This window comes from Euphorbia lathyris, chromosome 8 (genome assembly GCF_963576675.1).
Source record: "Euphorbia lathyris chromosome 8, ddEupLath1.1, whole genome shotgun sequence".
NCBI classification, from domain to species: Eukaryota; Viridiplantae; Streptophyta; class Magnoliopsida; order Malpighiales; family Euphorbiaceae; genus Euphorbia; species Euphorbia lathyris.
The window spans coordinates 37,551,015-37,575,688 of record NC_088917.1 but is presented as its reverse complement, the minus strand read 5'-3'; the positions used below and the strand labels follow the sequence as shown (position 1 = coordinate 37,575,688).

At 37.8% G+C, this 24,674-nt stretch overlaps 1 protein-coding gene across 3 annotated transcripts; it reads right to left on the bottom strand.

Annotated features, from left to right (window-relative positions):
* Positions 1-2,781: 2,781 nt before the first annotated feature.
* LOC136204262 (uncharacterized) lies at positions 2,782-8,689 on the bottom strand. Of its 3 annotated transcripts, XM_065995490.1 has the most exons (9): positions 8,244-8,689; positions 8,050-8,149; positions 7,854-7,974; positions 7,481-7,602; positions 7,266-7,387; positions 6,440-6,599; positions 6,076-6,202; positions 5,267-5,342; positions 2,783-4,706 (listed from the first exon to the last, which is right to left on the bottom strand). In XM_065995490.1, the coding sequence occupies exons 1-7, from the start codon at positions 8,401-8,403 to the stop codon at positions 6,175-6,177; spliced, it is 813 nt and encodes a 270-aa protein (XP_065851562.1). In that variant the 5' UTR covers positions 8,404-8,689; the 3' UTR covers positions 2,783-4,706; positions 5,267-5,342; positions 6,076-6,174. The 3 variants fall into 3 exon arrangements, with proteins under 3 accessions (XP_065851563.1, XP_065851562.1, XP_065851561.1); XM_065995491.1 differs by lacking the exon at positions 5,267-5,342 and having other exon boundaries at positions 2,782-4,706; XM_065995489.1 differs by lacking the exon at positions 2,783-4,706 and having other exon boundaries at positions 4,966-5,342.
* Positions 8,690-24,674: the final 15,985 nt, after the last annotated feature.

Genomic DNA, 24,674 nt, shown 5'->3' with positions numbered 1-24,674 from the left:
ATAACATTTTGCCAATGGTGATTAACACCAACAAATGGAGCACAAATTAAATTGTATTTGTTTGTGCGATATGTGGTGTCAAAGATAATAACATCACCAAATGAATCATAATCAATTCTTGATCTACCATCTCTCCAAAAAAAATTAGTCATCCTATTCTCTTGGTCAACTTGCACAGTGTAGAAAAACATACCATCATCTGCTTGACGTTGCTTGAAATGATTTATAAGACTCTGTGCGTCTCCAGCTTCAATCAATACATTCTTTTTCTGGTTAACATAATTATAACAATCTTTTTTTTAAACCCCAAGTGCTCATTTCCTCCTACTTCTTTAGACATATATGAATACGTGTCTATAACACTTATACCTGCATTTAGTAAATACCAGAAATTAGTTGTATATCTTTATGTAAGAAATAACATCAATAATAATAATCAAAATTACCTGCATCTACCATTGAATCAATAACATTGGTTTTCAATGAGGTAAGATTTCTATTAGAACGCAACAAATAAACTTCTGAAGGCAACGCAAGCTCATGATTGTGATTAGGGACAAATTTTGTAACCGTCCATTTACCATCATTAATTGAGAAACGGATCATAGCTTCGCATCCATTTCTCGTTTCAAGCATGTGACGTTGTTTGGTTGAATAATCTTTATCATCAAGGCTAAATCCCTCTTTAGAACATCGATATTCTCTCTGTCTGATATTCTTATTTATATCATATCTCTTTTTGGATTTCCTGACACTGAACCCTGTTCGAACCGCATGATTATTGTATAAATTAAAAGCCACATCCTCTTCATGCACAATCAATCCCATGAGATTATCGACACTTTGATTATCTTCATTTATGATTGAATGTGTCTCATTCGGTAGATTCATTTCTTCACTTGAATATATAATACTTTGAACTGATTCTGATTCTGTTACCTAACATCACAAAATTAATCTATATAAGCTCATATTTTATCATATTAATTATCAAAAACCTATAAGATAATCTAATCAACAATAAAAACAAGATAAATAAAAGTTTTGGTAAACTTATCTAATATAATTTGTATTAATTCAATTTACTTTAAATATATTATATTATTATATAGATACCATCAAACAAAAAAAAGTAACAATAAAATATGATTTATATAAACCTCACTCAACTTACAAAATTCAATGGATTTGAATATAAAAATTCTAAAGAACAGTGACAACGTTAATTAGAGCTCCAGAAACTAATAAAGTCATTATCTCTTCTTTCCTAATTCATGATTAAGATTGAAGCCCCACCAAATTTTAATTATTCATGCTAATTCCTGATTAGTAGTAGAAATAAATGTTTAGTTAATTCTTATCTCTTAAAAATTTAATTTTCCAACTATCATCAAAACTCCTAACTGGATAAACATATAAAAAGCAACAGGATATAAGTGGTTGAGATTTGAAGCATGCACCGACTACCATGGACAAAGAAAGAGGATAAAACAAAAGAAATCAAGCTAGTAAAATATAATAGTTACCTGGAGTTTTCAAAGTTGCTGCAATTTTCAACTAGAGCTGCTGAAATCGGGGATACAATTTTCAATCAGAGCTACTGAAATTGATTTTGAATTCAAACTGCAAAAGCAGTGGGCAACAGACGTGATTTAATGAAGGGAACTGCAACAGAACGATAAGTTAAAAATTCAAATAAGTTATCTGATATCTTGGAAGGGAATCGCAACAGAACGATGTACGCTTCTAATCTGAATTTTATTAATTAATTAGGTGGAAAATTAAATTAATTAGTAAATAATGTATATTAGTTAATTAGGTGTCAAATAATTATTGGTAGGGACCATAGCTAATGTGGTGGTCCTGGCCCACCATAGAATTTCTCCTTTTTTACATGCTTGTTTGTTTAAGAGATTTTGGTTCTGTTTGTCACCTAAACATGTAAGATAAAATTAGAAGTTTTGATCACTTTTATAAATTTTGACTAGTCAAATTTTTAATAATAAAAAAAATATGAAAGAGCTTATTGAGTTTAGAAATCTAATTTTGAAATAACTAGTTTTAGTTTATTGCAATATCTATTTTAAAAAACTTTTTTATTATTATTTCTAATGACTATCATTTACCCAAATAATCGCTTATTTTGTTCTTTTACTAAAAGTAAAGATGTTTACCTAGCTACATTTTAGTGGCAAAATGTCAATTCATAAATCTAAATTTACTATTACATTTTTGTAATCATATTTCTATTCAAAATTATATGGATTAAAATTAACAATTAAACTAACAAATATTATTGGAAACTTTGAGAGAATATAAAATCTTAGGTTTTTGTTTCAATAAAATGTTAAATTATAAATTAATTGGTATATATTAGGAAATATATTATATAATGGAAACAATCGATACCTCGAACGAGCAAAAAAAATCTTGATTAAAGCAGTAACACAAACGATACCTTAATATATTATGATTTGTTTTCTCTTTCCAAAATTTTTTTACTGACGTGCTCCAATCTCAAATAGTTATGGTAGAAATCGAAAAATGGAAGCTAGAAGGCGGATTAAGGTTCCGTCACCTTTTCCCTTTTAATCAGGCTATGTTAGCTACAACAGGTATGACACCTTTTGACCCGACCGAATTCAATCTGCTCCATGTTTAAATGCAAATACATGAGAACACAATGTTTAACTAGAAAGACCAATGTTTAACTAGAAAGAACACAATGTTTAACTAGAAAGACCAATTCATGTTTAAAACCTTTTCGACATAATGCTCCCACTGAGTTCATCTCCTCCCTAATTGATACTAAGGCTCACTATTGAAACACCGGATTGATTAAGCATTGTTTTTATCAAGAAGACGGAAAATGGATATTAAAAATTATAATCCGCCCAATAAATAGGGAGGACTGCCTATTTTGGCCGGGCACACGATCAGGTGAGTACTCGGTGAAAGTAGGATACAAAACTTCCCAAGTTATCAACGGAATAACAACGAACCGCAGTGAGTCTTCCAACGGCTTGAAAGTTACGTGGTGTGATTTTTGGCAACTAAAACTCCCTCCAATCCAAAGACCATCCATTTTATGTGAGCTGTTTCTCAGAAGTCACTGTCATCGGCAGACAAGTTGGTAAAAACACACATCCTCAAGGAAGGGAAGTTTCTGTATTGCAATAGTATGGATGGTTCCCTTCTCACGAGCACCAATCATTGATAGATGATGAGTTCTATAGTTATTCCTTCTTCCCGTGGAAGACATGGTTCAGCACAAAAAATTGAGCCATGATGAAACAAATCACTCATGCTGTATTTTTTTCAAGGAATAAGCAATGCAACAGCATGGTCCCGACCTATCTTAAATACAATCTTCTCAGTTAGCCGGAGCCACTGCCTTTGGTCATCTGTTCCGCCGAGGGTCGTTAAGCTACATTGTGATGCTAGCTTTCACCACCAACGTTGGAAGAGCACAGCCAGATTTATTGCTCGAAACAAAGACAACACAATCACTATGTGTGGAGCTTGCCCCGTGGGGTGCTGCTGGTCGATTTTGCACTCTGAACTTCTGGCCATCCTCCAACGGAATTGAGAGAAAGAGATAGTCCAGAACTTGATTTGCACTAAGTTTATTCATAAAGTTAGAGAACAAACTCAAGCAGCCCATGACATGGCTAAGTGGGGAAGCAATCTGTATTTTAGATTTTACTGAACTCAGTTCTATAATTTATTAATGCAAGTCCTTTTATTATCAAAAACATAAAATAAAACATGGGTGTCTTCCTCGTGCACTTTATAATAGAATAAAAGATTAATACATCATACTCCTGAATTTGTTCAAAAAAAAAAACTTGATTGGATCCTAAAGCTTGATTGGATCACTAATCTTTTAAAATGTCTCAAGTGTCCCGTCAACTTGCTTAAAATATCCCAATAGTCCACTCAACTTACTTGAAATGTAATCAATTAATCACTCGATTGCAAAAAAAAAAAAAATTAAACAACATGCGGAAAAAGTGTTGCACACATCTTCGAAAGCTATTACATAATTCACATAATATATTATTACTTGCTCAACTGTAAAACATGTCCACTCTGATTAATTAGAGCATCTCCAACAGCCTCTTAAGTTGGCTCTTAAGTTAAAATTTGAGGAGAGAGAATAAAAATTCATCTCCAACAGCCTCTTAGTGAGCCTCTCAATCCTCTCTATTAATAGAGAGTCTCTCTCCACCTCTTAGTGCCTCCTAACTTCATTTTTTATTAATAATTTATTATTGATGTGTCTCTCTCCTCACACTATTGGTAATCTAACAATAAAGAATAATCTTAATAATAAAATAATAAATAAGGAGTGAATATAAAGAGCATTGTTGGAGATGATGTATCTTAGCCACTCTTAAATCATTAAGAGTCAATTATTTATATTATTTTTAGAGAGCTCACTAAGAGTCTCTTGGAGATGCTCTTAATTACATTTCAAGCAATTTTAAGGGACAATTTACAATTGAGACACTTTGAAAGTTTAAAGTACCAATAAAGCTTTTTAAACAAGTTCGGGGAAAATGATGTACTAAGCCTAGAATAAAAGACATGCATTGATGTAATTGATGTAATAAGTTCACTTGAATAACATAGCAATCAACTCCATGGACCATCCTTCAGATTTGCAGTTGAAGATCAATCCATTCAATATCAGATAACCAAATCTACAAGGGCCCCAAGTAGTAATTAATTACATACTACAATCTCAGATTTTCTGATTTCAACACACAAGGGACAAAAACCCACTCCAAAATCTACACAGCAAAAGTCAATTTTGACATATTTAATTATTGTACTTTTCAACATTTTGTTATGTTATTTTCATATGATCACTTCAATTTTGGCACATTTTGCTTTTCCATTTTATTTATAAGACTTACTCATAATAAACTATTAATTAGCAGCAGTATATTACATGCAGCATTACATAATTAGAGGACTTAATTAGCAAGGAGCATAACATGCAGTTACCAGAATTATCTTACAATGGTTCAATTTTTAAAATTGAAGTACACAAACCAAAATGACAAGTTGTGCAAATCCATCCATACAAATACATTCTAGTATAGTTATGAGAAGACATAAAAGAGTGGAAGGTGACAGGGATCTCCAGCTTTATGAAATGATTGGACTGAGAAAAGACTTAAAAATACATATATATAAAAAATTCTGAAGAGTAAGTGTCAGATGTGAACACAGCTGAATACACATGCCTTAGGTTTACCTTTTCGTGTTGAGCTCCTCATCTTTCATTTCAACACATTAAACCTCCGATCGTTTTTTTAGGTCGCATTAAGCTCCTGATGAACAGAAAAATCAGCTTTTAACATAAAAGTTAGTTAATAGAGCATTATTTATTTCACATGCATTTAAATTTTGTATTTTTAACAGTTCGAAATCAATTTTTTTATACATGTTATATGACTGTTGAGAAACTGTAAAAACTTTATTTCGAACTGTAAAAATTTCAATTTCAAACACAAATGAAATGAGATGCTCTATTAAATGAGTTTTATGTTCACAACTAACTAATTCGATAAACAGAGGCTTAATGTCAAAAAATAAAATAAAAGATCACAAGTTTAATATATTGAAATGAAAGATCAGAAATCAGAATGATTAGGGCCTGGGGATGCTTTTTGGCTTTATCTTTATATGTTTTTATGGTAGGAACACAATCATATCCAGACATGCCATAACAGCTTTATCACATGCATGCAATGCTGCCATGTTACATACATTTTTGGTTTGGCTGAAAAGAAACAACTCTCCATGTGAAGGCATAAACATGTCTGCCTAGTAAGCAAGGTTAATAAAATACTCATAACTCCAGCATCAGATGAATCACTAAAAACTCAACCTCAATCCACTACAACCCAAATGGATTGTTAATCTAAGGTAAGCTAGTTCCCATGTAAAATTTCATTTTTGGTTAATCAATCCAAAAAGAATGAATGTAATCAATAGAAAAGAAAAGAAAGAAAAAAATCACCAATGATTTTTTGCACACAGTAAAACAGCTAAGTTAATTACCCATTCTTGATCTTCAAAGCCCATGAGTGATGATAGAGCCAAAGATCATCCGCTACATCTACTCCGATTTCTTATGCTGCCTTTGTCTCTCTAATCTCTTCAAGGTCGCTCTTTGAGGTCCGCTAATCTGTTATCAGTCACACTTAATTGGTAAGTTCTCCAATCTTTCCAAACAGCAAATGGAAAAGAAGTATAAGCGAGAGAGTTTTCAAATGGATTGGAAACAGAATAACGGATCATAAACTGAACCACAAAATGATTTGAAAATTGGAAAAACAATACAAAGAAAGTTACAGCTTTTAAGATTATTTTACCATGTCTTTCTAACAGGTACGGTTAATTTGGTAACCAGCATGATACATACCTCTGAATCCTAATGTTCCTAGACATGAGCATAAAAGTGAATAGAACAGGAATTGCAGCTGAGCACAAGTGTTCCAAGGAATGTCCGCTGATAAAGTAACGATTTGCATGGTAAATTTTCCTGTCTAGAACAGCTTCAAAATTGGCTACGAGGCAAATACCTGTACCACATTGAGTTAATAGTTACACACTCCGTGCATCAACAGCAAAATAGACTACAAGGTTCACAATAACTGAATTCATCTATAGGAAGACTGCAAGTTGTAACAAAGAATCAATGCTTTCTCAGCACTTAGGTAGCAACTCCAAAATCATCAATTTATCAAATGAAGGCAGCCCCAAGAAGTAGCCTAAATTATTGTCTTTCCCAAACTTGTTTGCAACTTTGAGACTACCAAATAGGGAACACTCAGAATCAAGTGCACAAAAAAATTCCTTCAAACTATTCCAGGAGTGTTTCTAATTTAGTCATAAATACTATCTTTTCAAACCTCAACTTTAAGCAAATTTTTTGTAAAGCATAAACCAATTTATTTTCTAATGTTGGTGGATGACTTTGATTCCGAAATTACAGTTGGTGCCTAATCTCAAAAGAAAAAAGAAAAAAAAAAACCCATCTTTGCTGTTGTATGCACATCCATACAACAAGTCATTGTTTGCCACCTCCTAAATCTTCACACTTATTCTTATTGCCTAGTTGTTCACAAAGGTCAATCACTGATACTTTCTTTTTTTTTCCTAATTTGATTAATATGTTAAAAGGTGTTTTTCAAGCCACACGGAGACGAGATTAAGAGAAAAAGAACAGGGTAAGGCCATGAAAATACCTGCTGCCCAAAGCCAATATATAGAATGCGTATATTTGGAAGGGTACAAATGGGTCATGCCCGGTATGGCTATGCATGGAATGAGCTGGAACATCATGCACAACCGAAGATCATTAAATATTCTGCAACCAACTAGCAAGCGATCCTCAGCAGAAAAGTTTAGAATATCCATGATGAGACAAGACCATCACTGAACATAGGGAGAACAAACCAACCTTGCATAAATCACGCTAAGCAAAACAACTACTAGTAGTCCAAACAAACAACTTAATCCAACTCGCTGTCCCACTCTTTCCACAACAAAGCTAGAGAAAACTGATGAATATGCTACCATCATCTGCATAATGCACATTACCATATTGAGCATAAACAAAAAAGAAGATCAGAATTGAAAATAATTCCATGAAAACAACACAGTTCTTAATTAGCCAAATTGTAGAAGTGGGAATTCTATGAGCAGAGGTTACAAATGTCCAGTTTCAAATGCTGTAATAAGTAATAGGCATAGCAAGTAATACAGATATGGTTTAGTTTCTCTCACATTTCTTCGGATCAGAACATAAAAAGGAATAGAAGAGTAATGCTAACCGGTAAGGTGTCCCAGATAACTCTAGTGTCATCTGGCTTAAGATGATAATAAGCGGACCCAAAAGCAACACCCACCATTCCTCCGTAGAACAGCAACCAACCCCAAACCTCTCCTCGAAAGCTGAAAAATTGAACATGAGAAATGAATAAAGCAAAAACTCAAAGAAAGGAAAAAGAAAAGAGGAAATAAAAAGACCTTATATTAAAAAGGCAGCCTTGAATAGAGAGGACAAAACCCACAACGCCCACAAGAAGAAAGGGGAAATTGGTGATGACATTCAAAGTGTTGGGAACTCCTAAAAAAAATGAAATCAGAATTGTATTAGATTAGAGTAGTGAAAGAAAGTAAAGAAATTAAGAAAGATAGAGAGAGAGAGAGAGGTAAAATACCAAAAAAATTGCGCATATCAGCGAAAAGATGATGTCTATGGGAAAGAGGGATTTTAGGTGTTAGCAACATGAGTAAAAGCCAACAGAGAAATGCAGCTCCACACATCCGACTTCTTTTTCCTCTTCCTGGTTCTACCTGTTTATTTACCAATAAACCCATCTTTCTCTTCTTTCTGATTTCAAGGACTATTTTATTTCCTTTTCCTCGTTTGTCTGTTGCTTTAACAAGTCAGTCTGCCTGCCTTCGTCGATTGTTTTCTCCAATGTCCTTATTATTACGCTCACTCTCTTGTCTTCCTTAACTTCGTTGCGATTCGCCCATGGTTTCCACCAAACATGCTGCAATCTTCAATATTTCGATTACCCAAACTAATACTTTATTAATGCCGGTATAAAGATTGTTATTTCTAGAGTTTTAAATATTATCAAAACTGTTTAAATTGGGGATGGGAATAGAAATGTGATGATGATGATCCTTTATCACAGCAGGTCTAGGGGCGAAGTACCGAATAATGACTCTAATAAATAAGTGTAATTAAAAAATAATATAAAAAAAATCAATAATGTAAAACAAAAATTACTTAAAAACACATTTTTATTACACGTGACAATGGATTTAATAAAAAACATCAAATTTCAACTAAATAAGTTATTTTATTTCGAATTAAATATTAGTTGCTCATACAAAATATAATATACGAGCATTCTAGATGCAAAAGCACTAAAAATAGTGTTGCATTAATATTCTCTTAGCATTTTATCTTTCTTAAGATGTTGATGATCTTAAATAAATTTTCAATAATTTTAACTCCGAAAATATTGTTTCAGTAGATACAACAGTCATTGACATAAGAGGATTCGAAATGCAATTAAAATATTTGGATAATAATATGCTGCTTTGACAAATTAATAAAAAAATTCAAACGCTAACATCAATAATTTTGGCCAAAGAATTTGCAACACTTTCATTTCTGAATAACCATCATGTGCATCAACATGCGAAAAATTAATCATAAATTTGTATGTTGGGACTGTTTAGGCCTATGAATTATATTGTCTTCTGTATTTTTTATAAAAAATTATTTTGGGACCCTTTCCTCCTTTATGCTTAAATGTACACTACTAATTGTTTAAGCCTAAAAGTAATTCTACAACAGTTACATCTTTTAAGATTTAATTTTAACATTTTTTTTTAGAAAAAACTATTATTTTTGGGGTCCTTCCATCCCTCGGGCCCTAGACAGGCGCCCCTCCTACCCATGCCCAGGGACGGCCGTCATTTATTTATCTTTATTTTCCTTATTTAGTTTAATATGAAATGGGAATCAAATTCACTTTTAAATTGATCATAATCGAATATGAATATAAACAAATAGTAATAACAAAAAAACCAACATCAATAATAATAATTTCTAAAAAAAAAATTATAACCAATTACATAATAAATACATCCATTAATATCTAGTTAATTATATTTTATATTATATTCTAATTAAAAAATGTTAAATTCAATTAATAAAACTATATACAAAAGAATAATATTTTATTTTCTCCCAAGCTAAAACATATGATAAATTAAATGTTTTGCTTTTAACTTTGAAGTAGGAGCGGGGCTTTGGAAGAGGGTGACAACTAACGTCGTAAACTTTGTAGCTTTTTGTCTTTGCTTTTTTCGACAGGTGCATTTAAAGGAGAAGCAACACTAGGGCCCGTTTGTTCTACCTGCTGTTTGTTGTTGCTGTTTGCTGTTGGAAAATGCTGCTTTTCCAAAAAGCAGAGATTCTCTACTTTTGTAAAAGTCTGTTTTTCAAGTGTAAAAGATAAACAGGAGGTCACTAACCAAACACCTAATACTGTTTTTCAAGTATAAAAAGCAAACAGGTGGTCACTAACCAAACACCTAAAACTCTTCCTTTTGAAGTGAAAATGCAAACATGAGCATGAAAAGGAGCAAAACATTGGAATAATCGAGATGTATCTTCGAGACAAACATTACAAGCTGCGAGGGAGACTTTGGGCGACTGGTTTTTAGCGCATCAACGAGTAGGAAACTAGACTACAACTAAACCTCGAGCAGTAAACCCGCACCTATAGGGAGATAACCAGGCGAGTAGCGAAAACCAGGCAGTTACCCCGAGCATATTCATGCAGAACCGACGACTATGCATCAGTCAATAGTAGTTGTTGTAGCGTTGGTTATAGGTCATCGAAACGCAGAAAGAGAGTCCTCTTCAGGTCGTGTTTCAACAACACGAGTAGAAGCAACAATCCGTCAACCAGCAGCAACAGATTGTACTGATGTTTGTGAATCAATAGCAAGACACCAAGTTTCAGTAGCCCCTCACATGTTAAATGCACTCTAGTTCGAGACAGAACACCATCTACTACTTGTTGGTCCCTTATAACGTGACAAGTTAGTTCCAAGGGGGGGATATGAACTATTTAAAAATTTGTCCGTTGAGGCTGACTTCTTTTCTTATGAAAAGGTTTACACAGCATCACTAAGTAGATTCAAGACACAAGCTTAGTCAACTTGTGACTAAGTCTGCTTCTTTACTTGAGTCAGGAAATAGCACTTAGAGTCTATTCCTGAACTCAGCTTCTTAGTAAACTTAACTCAGCGTGAGTTCTTTACTTAGTCAGTTTTATAGAAAGCAATATATATTAAAGGAGTTTAAGGGTTAGAAAGATGTTACTCAGTAGACTTATCCTGGTTCGGCCTCTCCGCCTACGTCCAGTCCCCGGAACTCGTTCCGAGCTTTTTGAATTCTCTACTGAGCTCTTTAAAGGTAGAGCACGAAACCTTTTACAGATAGAAGTTGAGTATAACAAGAGTACCTTCCTCTATACCTCTACTCACTCCTATATCTACGCTGAGTACTATAACCAAGTACTCAGCCTCTCCTTTCTATTCTTCTAGAAATGATAAAGTGTTTGCCCTAAACAACAATTGCTAAGACACTTTAGATGATTGAAAATCACTCTAGACTTTTACACAATAATATAGAAATTGGTGTAAGGTATTTGCTTTGTTTTTCTCACAGAAACTTCAAGTATGAATTTGGTCAGCGTTTCGACTAATTGAAGATCTGCATCGATTGAAGCAAATGGATGGCCTTTATATAGTGACACTTGAGGCACATGGTCATTTCGAATTTCGAAATAACCGTTGGAGGGAAACGGCTTCCTGTCGTTGTCACTCTGAACGTGCTCATCGTCGTTGGCTGATAGGATTCTTGCATCTTCTGTCTTCGTCAGTCCTCGGCAGAATGTTTCGACATTTAAGGAAAAGTCCACGAGACAGCTTCCTACGCCTTCTGAACTTTTTCCAAAGTAGAAATACTTTGTCTAGAAGTTGAACATTGTCTGCCGCTGTCCAGACTGTATTGTCGTCCAACTCAGCAGCTTCCTCTTGAAGCTTTTGCTTCGAAGGCTTCTCGATCCTTCTTTCGCTGAGTCGTCGTTTTACTTGATACGACTTCGTTTTGAACTCTTGGGCCGAATGGTCTTGTTGTGTTGACTTGGGCTTGACTTCCACTTTATGGACCTTTGGGCTTTTTAATCTTAATGTCTTGTAAACAATTAAACTCAACATTGAACAAACACATTAGTGTAATAAATCAAATCATTTAAATTTAATGTGTTAGAATATTTTTATCATTACTTAAATAATTTTGTCAAATCAAAATCATGTGGAAAGGTGTTTCAACAAACTCCCCCATTTTAATGTTGGCAAAAATATTCAGTCAAGAACTCAGTGTTGAGCTCCCCCATGATTGTTGACCTTATCTTACTCAGTATACTCCCCCGTAAGGGTTGAGCGGCTGACTTAGATTTACTTTAAACATTTCAAGTAAGTCTAAGGTCAGTTTTTCAGAATTAGGTCAGCTCATGGAACATATTCTATTTAACTCAGTTTATACGGAAGATTTATATATCAGAGAGCGCTGAGTATTTCTTTGTTCAATGTGTTTAAGAAGACATGTAAAAGCGGTCAACATTTTGATCAACACAGCATGCAATCATAAAGCAATGTAGACAAGTAGCATAGTTGATTTAGTGAAGATGCGATTAACTATTCAATACAAAACATAAGTAAGCATCACATAAGATTGGTTAATTTAAAAAGATAGATGCATCAAAGTTTTGTATTCAGGGTCAGCACAACAAAAGTACACAAGGGAAAGACTACAAGTTTTAACAACATGACATCTAGTCAGTCCTAGTAAAGCTAAAGCTATTTCTTCTTGTAGTTGAGTTGTGCTTCATGATCTTTAGCTTTATCCTTTCCCTTTTGTCTTTGCTGACTACCTGAAGCTTCTTCTGAATGCTGGGTTCCTTGAGCTTGTACTTTCTCCCCCTTTTTGCCACCATCAGCAGAAGGAGCAATGAAGGTATCTTCAATGGCAGCTTTAGTCAGGCGTTTAGATAATGCCTTCAGCTTGTGTGTGCTTGTATTTATGCCATCAAAGATGGGAACACCATCATCCAAACTAGCGCGAGGAATTCTGACATCAGCAGCACTCAGCATACTTAGAACATATGCTTGACCCTTTACAACCCAGTGTATGCTGTTCGTGAGCATTGTAAAAGCCTGATGAAACATCTTTAGCAAAGATGAATCAAAATACTCACGTTGAGCGTTGGTATGGCGCACGTGGTTGAAAGTTACTCGAGAGTACTTCAGGATCTCATCTGTTTTGAGCTGGTCAGTGTCCATCTCTTGCTTGTTTAAGTTCAGCAGATGCACAACCTCGCTAATTTGCTCAATGGAGCATTGGGAGGAGGAAGAGAGTTGGTGATTTGTTTTCTCCTGTTTAGTATGAAGCTGGCTGAAGAGATGATGTACTTCGGCAGAAGTGGCATATGCTGAGTTCGTAGCTGACAATTGATGAATCTGTCCTTGTAGTGAGTTCATGTGGTTTACCATGGTCAGCTGGAGTTCGACCAGCTTTGTTATAGAGTCCTGCCTGGGCTGTTGAGATTGCAATGAAGTCATGACACTCAGAAGATCCTTCAGACCTCTGATCTCAGTTATAAGCTGAGTGACAGACGAGAGTTGACTTGTCTCAACATTTGTAGACCCAGTGGCATTGGTGTTTGATTAATGGATGTCCTGGATGAGAGCTTGAGCTGAGTCAACGATTCTTCGACCAGACTCAGAGGCATTAAGGTAGCTAAAGGATCCATCATGTGTTGGCCCAGATGCCGGAGGAGGAGTAGAACCGAATAGAGGCGTTGTTTAGTTCTGCTCATCATTAGAAGGCCCAGCATTATCAGTGGCTGGCCTGGAGTTTGGATTGTCAGTAGAAACTGACTGGATTTGATTCTGCACATTGAGTTGTGGAAGTGGAGGATCGGCAGAAAGTGTTACTTGCTCAGGGTCAGGTAGAAGCTGACGGGATTGTGGAAGCTGAGTAAGTTCAGTGGTCACCTGAGCAGGTAATTCCTTGGCTTGCTCAACGTGTTGAGGAGCGGAATCTTCAAGCACTTGCTCGGCATTACTTGGGTTTGGAGAGTATTTAAGTCGGCATGTTCCTTCGGCTGAGAAATAGAGGCTTGATTTTCTTGTTGCTCTGGTTGAGACTCAGGAGGGTTGGAGAAGAACCTAAGATGTACATCTGTAAGGTCATAGATCTCATCCCTCAGCGGTGAGTCACCCATTAGGTCAATGACGGGTGCTCGAAATGCCTTCTTCTTCCTCAGTCTCTTTAGCTTTGGAGGAGTAGGGTCACAAGGAATGGACTCAATGGAGTCAGTGGGTGAAGCTTCCCTTTGAACAGCGGGAGCATTTGCTGTGTGCTCAGTTTCTTCTTCGTCAACCAACTCAGTGTTGATTGGTTCAAGGTGCTCATCATCAGCTGTTTCTTCAGTGTCATCCTGACCACTTTCTTCTTCTTCAGACTCATCATCCAGTTCTTCTTCCTCAAACTGTTCATCCAGTTCTTCCTCGACAAACTGACCACCCAGTTGGTCTTGTTCTTCCTGATTATCTAACTATTGCTCAGCGTCAACGCCTTGACTCTGTGCATAGTGTGAGTTAGGAGGAACGACGACATCAGTCGGTAGTGCATCGATAGGTCTAACTCAAAATTGAGCTTCTTCCTCTTCCTTAATGGTTGTTCATCAACCTCTCTTTCTTCTGTCTCAAGCTCAGCTTGCCTAGGTCTTTTCTCAGCTGACCTAGATCCACCCTGTCCTTGTTGAATCTGAGGCTTAGTTCCTCTGCATACAAACTTAACCTTCTTTGGGGCAGAAGCAGCAGCTTTAGAGGTGCTCTGGACAGCCTTCCTCTTTCTTTGAGTTCTTCCCTTTCGAGTCACCGCCCCCTCAGCGTTCTGGACAGCTTCCCCTTTTCCTTTCTTCGGCACAATAGGATGATCATATGCCAAACCGAATAGGGCAGCAGCTGTAATCTCGGTTCCCCAAGTGTGGATTTCCGCAACCATGTCCACATTGTGATCTTTGAGGATTCGGGTGATGAAGGAGCCTAACCTAAGGGTTCATGTACTTCGTAGAAACCCACCGATTATGAAGACAGGCATGTTTATCGGTGTGTAGGTCAGCATGTGCCATATAAAACACTGCTTAAAATTGGTTGCTGAGTTGGTGCAGTTGATTTTAGGGAAAAGGAAATTGGTCAGTATGTAATGGGTCATCTTTTGATGCTGACCCATGAAAGTGCTCGAGATTTCACCTACATGACCCTCAGGTTTACAGAAGGTCTGAACGTAGTTGGTTTTATCTTGGTCACCTGATTTACGAAGTATAGCTCCTTCGTTTTTCAGCTTGAACAGTGAGGCAAGATATGCAGGGTTGATGAAGATGTCCTTTCCTCGAACATGAGACGCCAGGTAGTTCCGGTTATCATCGGCGATCTTTAGGTTGGCGTAGAATTCTCTTACCAGCTCAGGGTAAGTAGCATCATGAACTGAAAACAGCTCGGTCCAACCATTATTCTTGATCCACTCACAAAAGGGTTGCTCGGCGTCCACGAATCCCCTTGAAAACCATCGTGAGTGATCAATCTTCCACCCCTTTACACTCTCGAAAACCTGAGAGTAGGTGCGTTCCACAACTTTCTTGCCCTTGTCCTTTTGCTGTTGTTTTCCCTTCGAATAGGTGGCTTGGACAGCTTGAGCTTTCTTGCTTGGTGTTGTGACCTTAGTATGGTCATGCTGGGTAGGAGATTTAGGGTTTGCATCGGAGCGGTTGTCGGGTAAACCAGCACCGGAGATATTTAGAGAACCGTTCGTCATATTCTCAGAGAAGTTTTGGGAGGTTTGTGAATTTTTAGAGAGAGTAATTGGAATGCCAAAGTTTTCTAAGCGTAAAGAGATAAAAGTGGGAATTCCTCCACAATTTATAGAGGTATTGAGTTGATCTAAAGCGTTGGGTTGTCAATTTGACCTCAAGATTCTCAATCGACAAAGATTCTGGCATTTATGACACATACGGCGCGTGTGTTTTCTAATTATAGCGCATACATCATCCTATGTGGCTATTTAATTCGCGTGCTTTGCATTAAAGTTTGCAACGGATCTTTACTCAGTGTTAAGGATCTCAAACGTTTAAGATTCTGAGTAGACAATTGTTACGCAAAGGAATAATTCTTATGCTTAGTTGCTCAGCTTAAGATAAACACTCATCATGTAAATCTACTCAGCATGTGATAGTAATTGATTTAGCATAAATCATTCAGCATGCATACTATACTTGGAATTTATTGAAGAGGATTAAACATACCAATGGCTTCTCTAAGTATGTTGAATTGCTCACGAGCCAGTGGCTTTGTGAAGATATCAGCAAGCTGCTCATCCGTTGGGACATAGGTCAGCTTGATCTCTCTCTTGAGTACGTGATCTCTGATGAAGTGATGTCTTATGCTGACATGCTTCATCCTGCTGTGCTGGATTGGGTTCTTTGATAAGTCAATGGCATTTTTGTTGTCACATTTAACTTCAATTGTTTTGGTCTGAACGCCATAATCTTCAAGTTGTTGCTTAATCCATAGGACTTGAGCAACACAGCTTCCAGCAGCAACGTACTCAGCTTCAGTGGTTGACAGGGCTACTGACGCCTGCTTCTTACTGAACCAGGACACAAGACAGCTCCCAAGGAAGTGGCATCCTCCTGAGGTGCTTTTTCGTTCAAGCTTGTCTCGTCCGTAGTCAGCGTCAGTGTATCCAATGAGTGTGAAATCATGAGTGTTGGGATACCATAAACCTACATTTACTGAGCCTTGCAAATATCTAAGGATTCCTTTTACAGCTATGTAATGAGATTCCTTAGGGTTAGATTGATATCTAGCACAATAACATACCGAGAACTGAATGTCCGGCCTACTAGCAGTTAAGTAAAGTAGAGAACCAATCATACCTCAGTACAACCTGCTGTCTACTGACTTACCATTTTCATCAGCGCATAGGACAGTGTCAGTGCCCATTGGGGTAGATATTGACTTACAATTCTCAAGTTCATACTTCTTCAATATCTCCTTAGCATACTTAGTTTGACTGATGAAGATGCCATTTTTCCCTTGTTTGATTTGAAGTCTAAGGAAGAAATTGAGTTCTCCCATCATTGACATTTCAAACTCAGTCTGCATCTGCTTACTAAATTCCTTGCACATTGACTCATTAGTGGCACCAAAAATAATGTCATCAATATATATTTGAGCTAGCAGGGTATCTTTACCCTTTTTCTTAATGAATAAGGTTGTATCAGCTTTACCTCTGACATAATTTCTAGTCAGCAGGAAACTGGTCAGCCTCTCATACCAAGCACGTGGTGCTTGCTTGAGACCATACAGAGCCTTTTTGAGCTTGTAAACATGGTTTGGGAATTTAGGATCCTCAAACCCTGGAGGCTGATTAACATAAACTTCCTCGTTTATAACTCCATTAAGGAATGCACTTTTAACATCCATTTGAAACAGTTTAAAGTTCATATAGCTTGCATATGCACATAAATTCTAATACCCTCTAGCCTTGCCACTGGGGCAAAGGTCTCACCGTAGTCAATACCTTCTTGCTGACTGTAGCCCTAAGCTACAAGTCTTGCTTTGTTTCTAACCACGTTCCCTTGTTCATCCAGCTTGTTGCGGAAGACCCATCTTGTTCCTATGGTCTTCTGGCTTCTTGGTTTTGGCACTAGATCCCATACTTCATTTCGTCTGAACTGATCAAGTTCTTCTTGCATTGCATTCATCCAGAATTCATCATACTCAGCTTCAGCAAAATTCTTTGGTTCCTGGATTAAGACGAATGCTACGTTGCTGAGGTATCTCCTGAGTTGATTCCTCATCATCAGGGTGTTCTCAGCGGCATCGAGAATGGCACTCTCTGAGTGACCTCTTGGTATCCTAATCTCCTTTGGTAGATTGATGTCTTGCGCTGGTTGTGTTTCAACAATCTCTGCAGGTGTAGATTGGTCAGTGAAAGTAATTTGAGTTTCACCTTTACCTTTGGTCAGCCCTTAAGGAAATGACTCAGCGGCAGTTTCTTGGTCAGCGGGTGCTGAGTGTGGATCATCCTTGATCAGCGGCTGGTATCTTCCTATAGGGTTAGTTTCATCGAACTCAACATGTACTGACTCTTCTAAGACTTGAGTTCGTTTATTGAAAACTCTGTATGCTTTGCTGTTTGTTGAGTAGCCTAAAATGATAGCTTCATCAGCTTTTGAGTCAAACTTAGCTAGGCTGTCTTTGGTATTTAAGATAAAACATTTACAACCAAAGGCACGAAAGTATCCAATGTTGGGCTTTCGTCCTTTCCAAAGTTCGTAGGGGTTTTTCTTTAATATAGGTCTAACTAGAGCCCTATTAAGAATGTAGCACGCTGTGTTAACAGCTTCTCCCCAAAAGTACTTTGGAAGCCTATGCTCACTCAGCATTGTCCTGGATATTTCAACCAAGGTTCTGTTTTTTCTTTCAACAACCCCATTTTGTTGAGGCGTTCTAGGAGCAGAGAAATTATGGTCAATGCCGTTGGTTTCACAGAATTCAACAAACTGTTGGTTCTTGAATTCTCCACCATTATCACTTCGGATGTGAGCTAACTTAAGGTCTTTATCATTTTCAAGTTTTCTTACTAAATTTGAAAACGTCTCAAAAGTTTCATCCTTGCTACTCAGCAAGATGATCCAAGTGTACCGAGAAAAGTCATCTACAATGACCAAGGAAAATCTTCTTCCACCCAAGCTCATCGGCTGGACTGGACCGAAGAGATCCAAATGTAGTAACTCTAATGGACGCTTAGTTGAGACAATGTTTTTACTATGAAAAGATTGTTTGGTTTGTTTTCCAGCTTGGCAAGCGTGACATAATTGATCTTTTTCAAACTTAAGTTCTAGCAGTCCCTCAACCAATTGCTTTCTTACATGACCAAGTCTCCTGTGCCATAGCCAGGAATTTTCTTCCTTTGACACTAAGCATATAGTTTTTGAAAACTTCTTTTCTAAGTTCAGCATAAAGACATTATCAATACGAGGGGCAGTTAAAATTAACTCATTTGTTTTACCCTCGAATATTTTACATCCAGTGTCATCAAATATAACTTTTATCCCATTGTCATATAGCTGAGCTACGTTGAGTAAGTTATATTTGAGTCCGCTGACTAGGGAGACTGACTCAATAGTAGGATTACCACCAATGGTTCCTGACCCTACTATCTTACCCTTCTTGTTGTCTCCGAAACTTACACTTCCTCCTCGTTTACGCACAAACGTGATGAACTGAGTTTCATCACCAGTCATATGCCTCGAGCATGCGCTGTCAATGTACCACATCTTTGACTTCTCAGCACATCTCAGGCTTACCTGCAATATAGCTAGTTGCTTTTAGGTACCCAATTCTTTTTGGGTCCTTGCTTGTTAGGTTCAACAGGTAAAGCATTATATTTCATTTTATGACGACATACTTGGACAGTGTGTCCATTCTTTCCACAGAAGTCACAGCTGACCTTCCGTTTAGGATGTCTCACTGACTGGTCAGCACCCCAGTGCTGAGCGTGCCAGCACACCTTTGTGGTGTGTCCTTTCTTCCCACAGAAGTCACACTGGACATTCCACTGAGGATTCCATCTCTGCTGATTAGTACTTCGGTACACAGTGTTCAGAGGAATATTTCTTTTATTCGGAACCTTAAGTTGGTTCTGAATTGATGTGACATCTTTTCTCAGTTTCTTAGAATCTGATTGGACCTCAGAGACAAACTTTTGCATAATTTTTACATTACTATGCAAAATTGAAGTGTCCTGGAGAATATATCGAAGGTCACTCAGTTTGACCTCCTCAACCTCGTCACATCGCCTGCTGAGTGCTCTAACCTTTTTTATTACACTTTTTGACAAGTGTGTAGAGGTCACTCAGGGCATTAACCATTTCATTTCTGAGCAAGGGTAGTGACATTACCTCATTGAGTGTTCCTCATCGTCAGATGCAATGGAGGGGTCAGCATGCTCAGAAACACATGGCTCAGCAAGTTCGTCAGCCATGAAACAAATCTTTGCTGACTCAGTGGCATCAGCTTCTGATGATGAAGACTCATCACTCTCGCTCCAAGTTGCCACCATTGCCTTCTTGCTGTTCTTTCTTTCTTTCCTCAGCGTGGGACAACTTGACTTGATATGGCCAGTTTGATGACATTCAAAGCATGTAATGGGCTTTGAGCTGTCCTTCTTGTACTTACTGTCGCTGGACTCAGCTTTGTACTTATCAAACTTCTTGTAAGGCTTCTTAGAATATTTGTCATTCTTTCTGAACAGCCTTTTCATATTTCTAGTGAACATAGCCATTTCTTCATCGTCTGTTGAGCTCCCATCAGTGGAGTCAGCTTTCATGACAAGAGACTTTTGCTTCTTGTCTTCAGACTTTTCCTTCACCTCGAAATTCTTCATTGAGATCTCATGGGTCAACAGTGAGCCAATGAGCTCATCATACTTGTAGGTGGTTAAGTCTTGAGCTTCCTCAACAGCAGTTTTCTTTGCTTGCCAGCTTTTAGGAAGACTCCTAAGAATCTTCTTGACTCGTTCTTCCTCAGTGAAGATCTTTCCAAGTCTCTTGAGCTCGTTGATTATGTTTGTGAACCTTGCGTTCATGTCAGAGATTCCTTCATCATCATTCATTTCAAATAGCTCGTACAACCTCATGTGCTGGTTGACCTTGGATTCCTTCACCTTGTTGGTTCCTTCATAGGTGACCTCCAGCTTCTTCCAGATCTCCTGCGTTGACTCACAACCTGAAATCTTGTTGTATTCTGCAGAATCTAGAGCACAATGAAGCATGTTTATAGCCGAAGCATGATTTTATAGCTTCTTGAGATCATCCTTTGTCCATCTAGTCTCAGCTTTGACAACCGTTTGGCCATCAATAGTTTCAACAGGAACAAATGGGCCTTGGACTATAGATAGCCATGCACTCATATTTTTTGCCTGAATGAAATTTTTCATTCTATTCTTCCAAAAGGTATAGTTAGACCCGAAGAATAGAGGAGGCCGAGTTATGGACAGACCCTCAGGCAAAATCTGAGTTGTCAGATTTCCTGGGAGAAACCGAGTGCTATTCTCAGCCATAGTGGGGATCAGCTCAAGGTAGTTGAACCTTGCACAATGAGCTTTTAAGCTCTGATACCACTTGTTGGTCCCTTATAACGTGACAAGTTAGTTCCAATGGGGGGATATGAACTATTTAAAAATTTGTCCGTTGAAGCTGACTTCTTTTCTTATGAAAAGGTTTACACAGCGTCACTAAGTAGATTCAAGACACAAGCTTAGTCAACTTGTGACTAAGTCTGCTTCTTTACTTGATTCAGGAAATAACACTTAGAGTCTATTCCTGAACTCATCTTCTTAGTAAACTTAACTCAGCGTGAGTTCTTTACTTAGTCAGTTTTATAGCAAGCAATATATATTAAAGGAGTTTAAGGGTTAGAAAGATGTTACTCAGCAGACTTATCCTGGTTCGGCCTCTCCGCCTACGTCCAGTCCCCGGAACTCGTTCCGAGCTTTTTGAATTCTCTACTGAGCTCTTTAAAGGTAGAGCACGAAACCTTTTACAGATAGAAGCTGAGTATAACAAGAGTACCTTCTTCTATACCTCTACTCACTCCTATATCTACGCTGAGTACTCTAACCGAGTACTCAGCCTCTCCTTTCTATTCTTCTAGAAATGATAAAGTGTTTGCCCTAAACAACAATTGTTAAGACACTTTAGATGATTGAAAATCACTCTAGACTTTTACACAATAATATAGAAATTGGTGTAAGGTATTTGCTTTGCTTTTCCCACAGAAACTTCAAGTATGAATTTGGTCAGCGTTTCGACTAATTGAAGATCTGCATCGATTGAAGCAAATGGATGGCCTTTATATAGTGACACTTGAGGCACCTGGTCATTTCGAATTTCGAAATAACCATTGGAGGGAAACGGCTTCCTGTCGTTGTCACTTTAGGCGTGCTCAGCGTCGTTGGCCAATAGGATTCTTGCATCTTCTGTCTTCGTGGGTCCTCGGCAGAATGTTTCGACATTTAAGGAAAAGCCTACGAGACAGCTTCGTGCGCCTTCTGAACTTTTCCCAAAGTAGAAATACTTTGTCTAGAAGTTGAACATTGTCTGCCGCTGTCCAGACTGTATTATCGTCCAACTCAGCAGCTTCCTCTTGAAGCTTTTGCTTCGAAGGCTTCTCGATCCTTCTTTCGCTGAGTCGTCGTTTTACTTGATACGGCTTCGTTTTGAACTCTTGGGCCGAATGGTCTTGATGTGTTGACTTGGGCTTGACTTCCACTTTATGGACCTTTGGGCTTTTTAATCTTAATGTCTTGTAAACAATTAAACTCAATATTGAACAAACACATTAGTGTAATAAATCAAAGCATTTAAATTTAATGTGTTAAAATATTTTTATCACTACTTAAATAATTTTGTCAAATCAAAATCATGTGGAAAGGTGTTTCAACAGTACTTACAGTCAGAGTTTCATTGTCTTGGGTAAAACCCCCATTGTTGTTCCTAAAATGCAACACATATACAGCCAGGTTCGAGGACTTAATGCAAATAGGCGTGGAAGCAATTATACGAGATTCTAATGGTCATTTTTTCGATGCTCGCTCCTCTCTGTGGTGGGCTATAGTCACGAAAACCGACTCAAGCTCCACCAAATCCCCAGCTATGAAGTGCCTCACCATCAACCACTGATCAACATCCTCCTGTTTTCCACCCTAGCAAATTGGCCAAGCGTTATTGACTCTAAATCGGCCACCCAGCTATCATGAAGTTCTCGATTGACAACAAGACATCCTTCTTTAGTGTCAACAGGATCCCCTCTAACTAAGCAACCAACCTCATCTCTTTCACCATCATCGGTCTCTTTACCAACCAAGTCCCCAAATCTGTCGCCAGCTCGTTCCAGTTTTTACAATAAGGAAATTCACGATCAGCTACGGAGACCTTAAAGAACATATGCCTCCACTCGGACAGCTTGTCCGACAATCCTTTGATGACATTAAATTTTGGGTGCGTGGAAGTGATATGCTATGATTTCTCCCCCTTGGTTCGTTTAAAAAACTTCTGAAACACTAAGCTAGTAGCCCATAACCCTGCCTCGCGACGTAAAAAATAGAACCCTACCATCATCCTCCATCCATTTGAATGGATCTGCCCAAGGCAAATGTTAAACTCCTTCAACACTTCCACAAAAAAGCGACAGCAACGACAGACACATCCCGCCCTTTAGGTGTTCCTCATAGAGAATCATCTAATTCTGAATCACCAAATTATTAGCCTTAGCTGCTTTTGAAAGCGTGCTCAACTCATACGATTCTCTGATTCGATATGCCATCGAGATTGACCTAATATCCTTTCTCCTAATAATACTCCATACGTCCTCCAACTGCTTAGAAGTAGGAGAACTTCGCTGATCCTCCAAGTCATAGTGAGTGCCATCAGAGCACGGACCCCTAACACCCTGTGGCTAAACCTTGCTCTATATCCTCTCGTTTAAATATGCAAATGTCTCCCCGTCCTTTGGAAGAGACTCTAGAAGCACTATATGTACTCTTACCCCGTTCCTCCTCACACCAATAGATGGACGGGATAAGACCACTGGGAGTTTATATACATGGGGTTTCTCCAGCATAGCTCTCCGCTTCTTGTCAGTCTTTCCTTTACTACTCTTTGATGCAGCACCTTTCCTCTTCCTCTGTCTAATGCGGCCACTCTCCATGAGGGTTGACTCTTTCAACACACCACACAACAATCCTACTTTATTAGTACTAACCTTGTAGGACATACTAATTCACCCAGTAGACTAGAACTGTCCAAATAAATACCTTACTACAACCAGCAAAACGCCTAAAAAGTAGAAGGATGAAGATACCGACCTTACTACTTCCAACGCCAGCCTTGCAGAACGATTATCATTGGCAATATACTTCACCACTTCCAAAACGGTGAACAACAATGAAGGACTCTAAACACAAATCTCTCAACGACTTTTCTCTACTCTAAGCAGCTTTGTTAAACTCATCAAAATTTGGTAAATAAAGCAATTTCCCTTTTTATAGGAATAGGAAGACATACGAAGAGTCACCTCACCCAAAGGTCACACATCAAATAGTCACCACGTGTCACACAAACTTCTGACAACGCCGCCTTTTTTCCAACACTTTTAATGATGCCCAACTTAATAAAAGCACGCTTCATTAAATGCCTTGGACAAATGACAAGATTATAAAAGTCGTGTGCCATTGATCAACCAAATGTCACTTAAACACCAAGCACACTGCTCACGTCACATATAATGGTCTGGTCTTCCACCTTTTCGAATGGTGGGGGGACTAATTGATGAGGTGGATGGGCCCATATAGTTAAGAAGCCCACCAGCCCATATATTTTATAAGGCACATGGCCTCCAAGCTCATTCAAGATGCATATAAATAAGTAAGTCATACCACTTAATAGAGGACTCTCTCTTTCTTACTCTAAAACTTTTATTTCTTTACCCATATACTCTTATAATTGTTTACTGATGTGACCATCTGAGTGTCCATAAGGATCGATCTCGGCGTAGGAGGTGAACCATCTGGAAATCCCACATCCTTATTAACTAATATTTATAATATTTATTGTTTGAATTTCAGTTAAGGATAGATTTGTTGGGAGTATTGATTGGTGATTGAGGCAATCAAACTTAATTACCTTGAATATGAAACTTCCAACAATTAAAGTGTACAACTCGACGTATACGCTTGTCCAACTCGTTGAGTTCAAACACGTATTCAAGTTCCTTTGTAGCCCAACTCGTCATGCCAAGGCCAAAAGCCTATCTCACACTCGATGATAGCCTAGCTCAACGTGCATGAGTATTGGACACATCGAGCCTAACCAAATTTTGAGATCATTAGCAAATCAACAGCCCGGCTCGGCGAGCCCAAT